General features: G+C 32.4%; 2 protein-coding genes across 2 annotated transcripts; one reads left to right on the forward strand and one right to left on the reverse strand.

Annotated features, from left to right (window-relative positions):
* Positions 1-5,192: 5,192 nt before the first annotated feature.
* On the reverse strand, positions 5,193-7,090 carry LOC108913053. Its single transcript, XM_018718518.1, has 3 exons — positions 6,882-7,090; positions 6,572-6,824; positions 5,193-6,319 (listed from the first exon to the last, which is right to left on the reverse strand). Exons 2-3 carry the CDS (start codon positions 6,818-6,820, stop codon positions 6,089-6,091), a joined length of 480 nt encoding a protein of 159 aa, XP_018574034.1. The 5' UTR covers positions 6,821-6,824; positions 6,882-7,090; the 3' UTR covers positions 5,193-6,088.
* Positions 7,091-10,672: 3,582 nt separating this feature from the next.
* LOC111691960 lies at positions 10,673-11,318 on the forward strand. Its single transcript, XM_023455523.1, has 2 exons — positions 10,673-10,997; positions 11,122-11,318. Exons 1-2 carry the CDS (start codon positions 10,697-10,699, stop codon positions 11,256-11,258), a joined length of 438 nt encoding a protein of 145 aa, XP_023311291.1. The 5' UTR covers positions 10,673-10,696; the 3' UTR covers positions 11,259-11,318.
* The last annotated feature ends 1,063 nt before the right edge of the window (positions 11,319-12,381 follow it).

Here is a 12,381-nt window from a genome sequence, read left to right on the forward strand (position 1 = left end):
TTCAAATGACATGAGGACTTTTGTCGCTCCATAAATGACTATTGTGGAAGTTAATTATTTCTCATCTCGTAAACGATGCTTCATCTATGAATAAGATATTCGCAGAAAAATTAGGATTCTCTGCAAGCCTGCCTAGCAGCCATCGTGACCACTCTAGCCTCGATGGGTAATCTTGATGTAGTAAATGTTGAATATGTTGAAAGTGATAAGTGTATAATTGTTGTATGCGAAGTGTTCTCCAAACAGATGACTGTGATATGTTTAAATTTATAGAAATTTGTCGGGTACTTAACATATTATTATTTTCTATTGCTGCCAGGACCATTTCCTCAAATTCCGGAGTTCTAGCATAACGCCGTCGTTCAGAAAAAAATTTTTTTGTTGCTTTTAATTTACCCGTTTCTCTTAATCTTCTATCAATATTATCAAACATTTGCCGATTTAGTGTTCTTCGTGCAGGAAACACTTCTCTGTACCGCCTAACTGCATCACGGGAAACAAAATTCGCTAGCCCATTACATAGATCTGTCATCTCTTCAAATGAATATTCGTAATTCATACTGTTATTGAAAATAGTGAATTAGTTGAAGTAATTTAAATAACCGTAAAAATGACAAAAAGAAGCTTATAAGCTAGTTTACTTAACTCACTTGAACCAGAGAACACTATACCAACAATGTTCTCTGCTTGTACACTTATTATTGACATTAGTAACAGCCGATGTTTAATTTTATTTTGAATAGCACAAGCCTACTATGCGAAACTAAAATGAATTAAAATAAAATTGGACACTGCTACTCATAAAATTTTGAGCAGTACATCAAACATTGGTCTTAAAATGCTAACTACGCATAGCAAATTTGAAATAGAAATGTTCAGGCATTTTGGAATTATTGCAGGCAATGTTTAATTTTACAGAAACTTTGACGCCCTGTACCTCGTTAAGGAGGTATTTGCAACCCTATATTTATTAAGACTTTTCGTCTTAATTTTTCATGATTACCCTAGAAGTCTGTGAGCAGTTTTTTGAATCACCCTGTATATAGGACCCTATTTGCTTCTGATATTCTCACACGTATTGAAAACAAAAGAAAAAATAAAATTAATTAACCACTAATCATCTCCATACCATCTCTAGAGCACTATTAAGAAAAAGGGGTAGGCTTCATATTAGAAAATGTTATAAAATAAAATGTAGCTATAAATAATAAGCTGTAATAAAGGCTTTAATAAATAAATGATGAAATTACTGAGAAAGGTTATAAAAGGGTTGGAAGGTTGCATATTGTAATGGAAATAATTATTTAGTTACTTTATTGTTCTTTTTGCCATGTATTTTCTGTAACAAAAAACAAATCTTGAGGTACCCACCTCTCAAACAGTTATAAAGATATTTTGTGAAATAAAAAAATCGCAAACATATTTTTTTAGAAAAGTCTAACGCTTTTATAAATTTTTTTAATACTGATTTGAGTTAAGATTTAATTTTTTCATGTTAAATGTCATGTTATATATGTAAAATTCATTTTTAGTGTTTTTATTTGTTTAGAAGATATTTAGAGATAACTTTTTAAATTTTAACACTCGGTATCTCAGAAATGAAAGTAGTTCTTGTCAGTGATTGTTACACATTATTTATAATTAATTAATTTTTTAAATAAGCGTAAAATCCTTGTACACAGTATATGAATATTATTATCAAAAATTAAAAACAAAACAGTGCAATACAAACTTAAAGTTAATATAAAGAACATATTAAGAGGGAACATCCGAGTAGACAGCAGAAAACAGGTGAATTTTTAAAATTTTTATCTCAAAAACTATCTGCTTGATTTGACCATAGAGTAGGACCCCCGTAGCACTGACAGCATCTTCTACAGCGGTTCATGACTGCTCTTGCTGAATCCTCCCTTCATGGGTAGTTTTATAAGTTTTGACTTCGGCGACATGCACGTGTTCTGCATCTTTGATCTTGCAATGCTGATCAGCAATTCTTTCTACCTTGAAAACGAATGCATTCTGGTAAATTGCCCATAACTTCCACAATCATTGGAATTTCAATATGAAATTACACTCAATATTAACACTACAAACTTTAAGACGAGTACAAAAAATTTTTTCTACTCGTATATTTCCTCTTAATTACTTTTGTTCATATCTAGTCTCTTAGTGCCTGCCTCAAAATTTTCTAGTCAAAGGTCACAACTTTTGGTGAAATTGATAAAATTTGTCACGTATATGTTAAATGGTGGCTTAGTGCAAGAAAAATTACGTGTAATCAGACTTTCGCCTCTCCACAGATAAATATCCTATCGATTGTTCTCAATGTTCTGTACATCTGTAAATAAACTACTTATAACCTTTGCTGTTAATTTAAGGAAAACTGAACTTATGTACAAAATGTTTTCTAAATATGTAAAATATTTATTTATTAGAAGATAATTATTCTATGACAGGGGGATATTTTATTATATTTGATATGATCGTTAAGAATTTATTGTAATTGAGTGTACCAAAGAAGAATTATTGTATATAAACTTTAAAGAAAAAATCGCCGACGTTTTGTATTATTAATGTTTTCAAATATAAATGTGCGTTTTTGTTACTGTAAAAATTTCTGCTACAAATCCCAGTTTCTATCGCTGAGGCTGTCCATACCAATACTCTTTGAATCAGTTGAAATGCTCTTTGAGGATCTTTAGGTCGCAAAAAGATTTGCTATATATTTTTTTCAAACTGTTGTGAAAAATTAAAGACTAATTTAATTCTATATTAGCTAAGTACGAAACAGGTCCCAAAATTGTGATTATTGAACATTTTGCTTTGTGTATCTTTATTTTTTCATAACTGTATACAACATTCCAATGGTATTTTGAATGTAATGATTATTAAATTGTACTTTGATCTGAAACCACTGCCAGATTTATGTACCAGTAAAATGTCCACATTTTTGTTTGTCTTTGATTTCACTATTCCCGATTAATTAATAAATATTCTGCAATTGCCAGTATAATGGCATTTTTTTTTATTATTAAAAAATTTTTTTGTACTGACTTTTAACATCGACGGGTTTATAATATTTTGTTACTCCCTCAAAAAAATTCAAGGTAGCAACCTGGAACTACACAGTCCAGCTTTTAAATTTTAAGACTGATTTTATTGTGGTGAAGTGCAGGCACTATCCATGTGCGCTCAAGAGAACTATATAATGGGAAGTCTTCCGAGCGACCCAACAGAGTATCCGTTTTAAAGCCGGTTAAACATCCACTTAAACGTATCAACTGTTACAATTGGAATACGGTGAAGAACGTGTATCTCGTCCGACTGTGTTCCTCTGGTTCAGGAAGTATCGGGATGGCCAAGATAGCATGCGCGATGACGAGGGGACTAAAATACCGAAGCTGCGTGCTCTGCACTGCAATCCGATTGTTGATGAATTCGATCAATCATACATAGTTTGCCAACATTCTGATGGTTATGCGAGGACACCCTGTCCTCTTGTCATCGTCCACGTTGTCTCAGCAATCACGAAACCTCCCGGGCCTCAGGAACACAGTCGGATGTGATACACACTCCTCCCCATATGCCGTCGCTGGGAAGGCCATTACATAGTTCTGTTGACTGCATATAGATAGCGCCACGCACTTTGCCACAATAAAATCAGTCTCAAAACTTAATAACCGGACTGTGTAAGGGAATTTCATAAATTTGAAAATATTGGGGAATTTCCCTAATTTTCATGGAGTTTTTTCAAATCCCAATTATAGTCAGTACTTATTTACATTATTGTGTTTATTAGATGACTTATTAAAAATTAATTTGAGCTATTATAGTCTTTCCGAAGTCAGTTGAACATGTAAAAAAAGCCTGGCAATAAAATTTTATGAGTTTCATAGGCGTCCCTAAAAAAGTTTTCTGCTAAAGGTCAAAAATTATAATAGTTTGTATATGTGTAGAAAATTTCTATTAAATGTTCATTTGGCCAACAACATATTTTAATTATTTATGTCCTCAAACAATTTTATTATATTGCTGGTAAATTTCGTTTTGTTCCGTTTCAAAAGGTTTCCAAAATGCCATGTGATAATATTGGTAAACAAAATATCCCTCTTATTTCTCCCTTTCGCAATTGTAATATGAATGATTGATAGAATAAGGTGCCTATAATAAATTAAAATTACCTGAATCATACCAAATTCCGCATTGCTGCACTGCACTGCTGGGCAATTTATCAACCACTTGTCAACTGCTGAGATTTATTGCCCAGCAGCCCAATGCAGCTGTGTTTGTTTTCCTTTGCCCGCGCTCGCATTCTTCAACTGGGCGTATACATTTCTACCACCTCCACGTTTAGTTCAACAAGACCTATATATGGGTATGGCTAAATAAATATGGGAAGAAGTTTTTCAAATATTTCAATGCCGAGTTGCTGGGACAGCGACCGAACCTGGTACATACCGTCAACCTCTTGGTTCTTCAATTGATATCGGAAAGACTATACTATTCCCACTTGTATTTTTTATACCACTAAAAAAATAATATTCCTATCCATCTAGAATTTATTCATAAAATCTCCTTTATTCCATATATTTGGTCTATACCTATCAGGAGAAAATTGATGATGTATGATAAGGGAAATTTAATAATTTAAAAACACCATTCCATTCACATTACTCTTATGCAAATTATTCATCAGAAAGAAGTAATGAATATGTTTAAAGTTTAAACGATGTACTATTTTCTAACTTATCTTTATTCCAATTAAATTATAAACCTTAGCGTAAACACTATAAAAACAAACTTCAAATCTTAAATATTTAATTTTTAAACAAGATTTAAATAAAAAAAATAACCTTACCTTATTTTTAATTAGTCAAGGTCGTTATAATCCATATCACTTTTTTAAATTAATGGCATAGGTATCTATTGTAATGAAAGATTATCCAAATTTCTGAAAAAAATCAGGGACTTATTGTGAACGTTGCTTTATTTCCCATGACAAAAATCAGTTTTCTTTTTCTCCAATACTTACCATAACAGTACCTAATAAGTAAGTAAGAATATATTTAAGAATAAAAAAAGTCAATTAAAAAACTATTTTTGGATGTGTATTAAAATGAATGAAATTAGCATTTTCAAAACATCAATATATTTTAATATATGAAACATACATATAAAACATTCTAACACATTTGACATGTAATATAATAAACATTAAAAATAAAAACAGGGATTTTATTTATGGTTTGGGTTCAAAAAAGATAATTTTAAGCAATGTGTACATTATTAATGGTTGTCAACTGTAACTTCGCCATATGTAAATAGTAAGTATCACATTTCAGATATATGTCTCTCATGATTATAAGAATATAGATATTACGGCGAGCCTATCTACGTACAAGAATTTGATTTATTGCTTATTGACTGCAATAACAATCTCTAAATAAATTATGCTTATTCCACATTATTTTGGTCATATCTCTTAATATTAAAAATTCTTACATTCTGTAATCCTGGAAAAGCGTTCCGACAGAACATGTAGAAGTACCTACACAAAGTATTCCACAAAAAAAAAATAAAGTTGGTATTAAACATACAACTCTAAAATGTGATGCTCACTCAATTGTTTTTGGAATTTACCATTTTACAAAAATTAATATATTTTATTAATTAATTATAGTTTACTTTCTGATATCTTGAATGACAATGAAGTTACAAATCAAATCCTAACAGTTTTTCATCACGACCTGATGTGCATTAAATATTTTAACATTTAAAATGTGATAAATTTAAATACATATTACCCAACAAACGATTTTAATACAAATATATTGAATATTTGTAATCTAAGGGTGAAATTTAATAAAAGTGAAAACCTTTTAATATAGAACAGTATAGTTTCTGTCTTTCAGCGCTGAGTGAGGAATACTATTTAATTCGAACTCGCAAACCATAAAAACCCATAATCACATAAAATAAAGTAACTATTCAAAAACAATTACTAAACAGTTTTTATATTAATGTAAGTCTAGTTATACTGAAATATCTTCTTAACTTTAATAAGAAATAAAAACAGATTTTAATACATTTAAAGGTAAACAATGTAATCTATGAAATAATCAGAACTATTGGCGGGTGCAATACAGTCCGAATTAGGACTATTTGTTAAAACCTGCACAACCAATACCACATCATCATCACCTACGTAAGTCAAATATTTTCCAAAGATTAAACTAGATTTGCCACATCTTCTGTGGTCTAAATTATACTGTAGGGCATTTGTTAGGAACTGCTTCTTTATTGTAATAAATCGTCGTACCTAAAAAATGTTTATTTTATTGTTTCTCAAGGAACTAAATATGAAATTTTTAGTATAATATCACTTCCATGCAGCTGTATTACTTTAGCAAAAATGATCCGTATACCAAAATATAATATTCAACATTGGCTTTAAAAAAAGTTTTTGAACGATTAATGATTACGTATCTAATTAATTTCATGGAATATAATTACAAATGTACAATTATCAATCTTGAAAATTAAATCAAAAAATATAGTGTCGTTACTTTACCCTGTAATATTTTTCATAAGACCTTAGAACGGCCATCAGTTGCTCTCTTATGAGCAATTGTCCAAAATCGTGTATATTTTGGTTTCTAAGAATTTTTTTGATATGAAGGTTGCTATTCCTTGTTGCCTGTTTTGTTTGATACGCAATTATTCGAAATTCCTCCGATGAACTTCCTACTTTGAATTGTTCATTATCTTCAAGACAGGTGTCCCAATAGCTTGGAGAATATTTTAATACTGTTCTTTCCATATTACTAAAAAGAAAAGACAATTTTGATATAACGGGTAATATAATCGTTGTTATCATTTACCTTTTTGTAGATACAACGATGGTATACACTTTTTATTGAGTTACAAACAGTACAAATATAATTACGCAGTTGCCATCCAAGAATGCAGAAACACTTCTGGATTTCCCCCAAAGTGAGTACAGTGAAATCAGTAAACTCCACAGTCAGCATTTTATATCAGTAGTACCAACATTACATGAAACAACATTACATTAAATCTGACCAATCGACTAACAGTTTATTGGTCACGTGTATCAGGGAGTCTAGACAAGGAGCACAAACTCATACGGGAAAATTGATTTACCTCATATATGTAATACTACTATATATATGATTTACCTACACAGTCATTCCACACAACAGTGCCTCATGGCCATAGACTCATGGCCCATACCAGGGACAGGGAGACTAGTGTAGTCTCCCCCTACCTGCCCGCTAACCTTTTCTGTTTCAGAGACAGCCAGGATCAAGAAACGAAGACAACGACACACACACACACATACACACCCCCCATACCCTCCTTACCCCTCCCCTCCCGCGCTAGCCTAAGGGCCACCTTAGCAAAGCGCATCCCGGGCTGCATAGCCGCACTACCCTACCCAACCATACCACACATAAACATGACACTACCCCCGGGGTTTACACAGACGAGCCGGCGAAGCAAGAAGAGCGCCAGAAGAAAGGGCCCTAGCCGGCGGGGCCCAGCCAGGACAAAAGGAGGTCCCACAAAGCGCCTACACCGGCCGCATTTGCGGTCGGGGTAGACGACGGATGGGGCCCACCTACGAAGGCTGTCCAGGCCTACACGAGATGAGGCAGGATAAAGAGGGATAATCCCCCTCGATCCCAAATCATTGAGGCCAATTTCTAGCCATAGAATAATGGCGCGCGGTTACATTAATAAAAATATATAGATAGGTAGGCGTATTCACACGACCCGGGCCAAGGCGCGCGTACCATCTATTACATATTTTGTGCGTACCATGGTACGGGCCATGGGACGACTGTTGTGTGGAATGACTCTTAGACATCTTGCCTTTGCATTACATCAGATCGGGGTGTTCCTTCGAGCATATATGTACTAGAGGCATATATTTATAAAACCTATATTGAGCCTTTGCATAAAAGACAGTAGGTAAATATCGTGATAATCAGAGAGAGAGCAAAAACATATAAGTTTGAACTGCTTCTTCAAGTCCCCCGCAACTTTTGCGCATGCCTGAACCGCAACTTTTCCGCGGCAGTTATTTAATTTCATAATTTTTGAAAACATTCTGCTTACGTGGTCATAAAATAATTTTTGTAGTATAATTTCAAAATTTAATTAAATTCAGTTACCATCTCATAATTGACTCATAACCTTATTTATAAGTTTAACATTTTACATGAGTTTGAAATAAAGTTCCCTTAGTATTAATTTAGATTATTTCTACATAATAAAACTGCAAATAATTTAAGATGAAGAATTATGCTATAAAAGTTTGATGCAATAATTATTTTTTAACATAAGTTAAGCTTAGGTATAACTGTTTTTATAGAAATATTTTGATACTTCCCATCGCTATCTTCAAAAGGAAACAATTTGCATTGTCAATTGCTAATTATATGAGTTTTTCTGGGTAGTATAGAATTTCTTAGTTATGTTATTGATAATTATAACTTAATATTCACTCTCCAAAATAAACAGCTACACTCATTGTTATATGTCATATGATAATGCAAAATTGACTTAAGGAGGTAGAGAATAAACCGATACTATATCACAATATAATATCTATTGCCATCTCTATAATGAAAACACAAGTGAATGGTATTTAAAAATATTTATTAAACTTACAGTGAGTATGTACAATATACAGTTTTAAAAAACTTAGAATGTATCTATATTTATTACAATTTATATTATCGCCTATCTACTGATGTTTGAAATGAATTAATTTGCTGTATCTATGTCGAATATACTCATTTTTTTCAGAACTTACTTTGGCTTCATGAAATAATCTAATTTTAATATATAATTCAATATTATCAATTTTATTAGCTGCACTTTATGATTATCAATTTCTGACTGTGATTTTATGTGATCATCCATATATTCTGTATTAAATAAGTGGCCCACCTGCACAAAAATTTTAATTACAAGAATTTGTTTTATATTTTTCTTTACAAATATATCATGAATGTTTTCACGAAATATTCTTTCGCAGATTTTACAAACAGAATAAACATCTGACGATGGAAAAATAAATGTACCCCTATTCTTAATTGATAGTAAACTAGTATATAATCACAAACGCTTAAATATAACACTTAGAAATATCCCAATTTCGAAATCGAAATGTTAGGTTAGATGAGATATCCCGAAAAACCGATCGATAATCATAAATCAGCCAATCGCCTTGATTGTTTTGCGCAGACGCTTTATAAGTGCGGGCCGTGACAAACACGAATGGGAATATACGTCGGAACCCTATTAGCCCGGGAGGCAGCGACATTATTGATGTAATTATTCCTACAAAGCTGATTTTTTCTCATTTTGTTGTTTTAATATCGTAAGTAAACGGAACGGCAGTCTACCGCGCCAATGTGGGGGCAAACGTTAGTAACAATTTTTTAAACATGTAAATAAATAATACTTAAATGCCTTATACCTACAAGGCTGAAACTTTTTAGAGTGATCAATTATACCTAAAAATACAGTATAGTGATAGTCTACCGCGTCGGAAGGGGGGCCATCAAGGGTCTACCACCCACGCAAGGTGTTGAAAAATTAACTTTTTTGACTTATTTCTACAAGGCTGAATTTTTTTTCTCAAATACTTTAGTTTATAAGAGAACCAAAAAAAAAAAGTCTACCGATCATCTAAGGGTGCAAAGCCTTGATAGACGCAATGGAATGCACGATCTCCCGAGCGCAGTCGCTGCGCCGATTCACTGTAAGCCGCTCTGAATAATAACTCATACCGGGATTAAATTACAATCTACAAAGCTGCTTTTTTGTCTATAGATATCTTACAATAATTATTGTCAAATAAACGTCTTATACCTTCGATACGAGGTGGCTAAAGCTTCGGTAGACGTGGCGAAAGTTTTTGCGCGGAAGTTGCTTAAAATTCCAAATTTATTATTAATTACAGTTTTTTGAGCTTACACCATTATTTAAACGTATGATATAGTAACAACGAGCGAGCGTTAGCGAGCGAGATTTTTGCTAGTATAATAGGTATTAACAAAAGTTCAAAAATTTTTTTTTTCAAATAACTGACCTTTTTCTTTTTTAACATTGAATAATTAAATTTATTTCACTTTTACTTATAATTTATAACAATAATACTTTTCGATAATAGCGCGCGAAATGCTTGATTTGCGATTCATCATCACATTCGTCAATTACACTCGTGCGAGAATTATTCTATCGCACTAGTATCGAACAATATTTTACGACACTTATTTATAAAATAAATGATAACAACGCAAATGTTTTTTATTACAACAATATAGTAATTATATAAAAAATAAATATATTTTTCTTATTCCTCATCGCTACTGACATTTGATTCCTCATCGCCTTCCATATCATCACTATCTTCATCCTCATCATCTTTCTGGTCACACACTCCATCATTTTCTTTAAGGTATTGACAACCGTCATTTGCAATTTCTGTATCTGCAAATAGCAATATATTATTAAATATTTATTATATTATGCTAACATAAATTCACCCCCTTTAGGGTCTGAAAGTCATTTTTTAATTGAGTTTTAGACCTCCTTAAAATGCAAATATGTGTACCTGAATCTTTATCGTTCTGTAGATCAAACGTCACATCGATCAGTGATGTTTTTGAAAGCTTACAAAACTACTAACGATAAAATCTTTCGTCAAAAGGTCAAGAGTTTCGATGCATCTGCTTTACCACCTTGTCAATCAGAGCTCCGAGAACACATACTCCGAACAGCATATATTGCACAAATTTGGAGTAATGCTCACTTAAAAGAGCCTACAACATTATCCCCACTCGACTGTGGCTGGAAAGTGGATGAGAATGCAAGATATGATTTTAATTGGTTTAGTGGCGACCAATTGCCTCAGTCAATCGATGATGTGACGTTTGATCTACAGAACGATAAAGATTCAGGTACACATATTTGCATTTTAAGGAAGTCTAAAACTCAATTAAAAAATGACTTTCAGACCCTAAAGGGGGTGAATTTATGTTAGCATAATATAATAAATATTTAATAATATATTGCTATTTGCAGATACAGAAATTGCAAATGACGGTTGTCAATACCTTAAAGAAAATGATGGAGTGTGTGACCAGAAAGATGATGAGGATGAAGATAGTGATGATATGGAAGGCGATGAGGAATCAAATGTCAGTAGCGATGAGGAATAAGAAAAATATATTTATTTTTTATATAATTACTATATTGTTGTAATAAAAAACATTTGCGTTGTTATCATTTATTTTATAAATAAGTGTCGTAAAATATTGTTCGATACTAGTGCGATAGAATAATTCTCGCACGAGTGTAATTGACGAATGTGATGATGAATCGCAAATCAAGCATTTCGCGCGCTATTATCGAAAAGTATTATTGTTATAAATTATAAGTAAAAGTGAAATAAATTTAATTATTCAATGTTAAAAAAGAAAAAGGTCAGTTATTTGAAAAAAAAAATTTTTTAACTTTTGTTAATACCTATTATACTAGCAAAAATCTCGCTCGCTAACGCTCGCTCGTTGTTACTATATCATACGTTTAAATAATGGTGTAAGCTCAAAAAATTATAATTAATAATAAATTTGGAATTTTAAGCAACTTCCGCGCAAAAACTTTCGCCACGTCTACCGAAGCTTTAGCCACCTCGTATCGAAGGTATAAGACGTTTATTTGACAATAATTATTGTAAGATATCTATAGACAAAAAAGCAGCTTTGTAGATTGTAATTTAATCCCGGTATGAGTTATTATTCAGAGCGGCTTACAGTGAATCGGCGCAGCGACTGCGCTCGGGAGATCGTGCATTCCATTGCGTCTATCAAGGCTTTGCACCCTTAGATGATCGGTAGACTGTTTTTTTTTGGTTCTCTTATAAACTAAAGTATTTGAGAAAAAAATTCAGCCTTGTAGAAATAAGTCAAAAAAGTTAATTTTTCAACACCTTGCGTGGGTGGTAGACCCTTGATGGCCCCCCTTCCGACGCGGTAGACTATCACTATACTGTATTTTTAGGTATAATTGATCACTCTAAAAAGTTTCAGCCTTGTAGGTATAAGGCATTTAAGTATTATTTATTTACATGTTTAAAAAATTGTTACTAACGTTTGCCCCCACATTGGCGCGGTAGACTGCCGTTCCGTTTACTTACGATATCAAAACAACAAAATGAGAAAAAATCAGCTTTGTAGGAATTGGTGCAAAATTTCTGTCGCTGCCTCCCGGACTATATTGTTTGTTACACTTTTGGATAATTAGACTCAATATAGGTTTTATAAATATATGACTAGAGGCAGC

This window comes from Anoplophora glabripennis, unplaced genomic scaffold (assembly GCF_000390285.2).
Source record: "Anoplophora glabripennis isolate ALB-LARVAE unplaced genomic scaffold, Agla_2.0 scaffold736, whole genome shotgun sequence".
Classification (NCBI taxonomy): domain Eukaryota; kingdom Metazoa; phylum Arthropoda; class Insecta; order Coleoptera; family Cerambycidae; genus Anoplophora; species Anoplophora glabripennis.

What these genes read in the sequence shown, in the direction of transcription:
- LOC111691960 (XM_023455523.1), top strand. Translation starts at nt 10,697, where the DNA reads ATGTTTTTGAAAGCTTACAAAACTACTAACGATAAAATCTTTCGTCAA. An exon ending in ACAGAACGATAAAGATTCAG is followed by an intron (nt 10,998 to 11,121) that starts GTACACATATTT and finishes TGCTATTTGCAG; the next exon opens with ATACAGAAATTGCAAATGAC.
- LOC108913053 (XM_018718518.1), bottom strand. Translation starts at nt 6,820, where the DNA reads ATGGAAAGAACAGTATTAAAATATTCTCCAAGCTATTGGGACACCTGT. An exon ending in CTTATGAAAAATATTACAGG is followed by an intron (nt 6,320 to 6,571) that starts GTAAAGTAACGA and finishes AACATTTTTTAG; the next exon opens with GTACGACGATTTATTACAAT.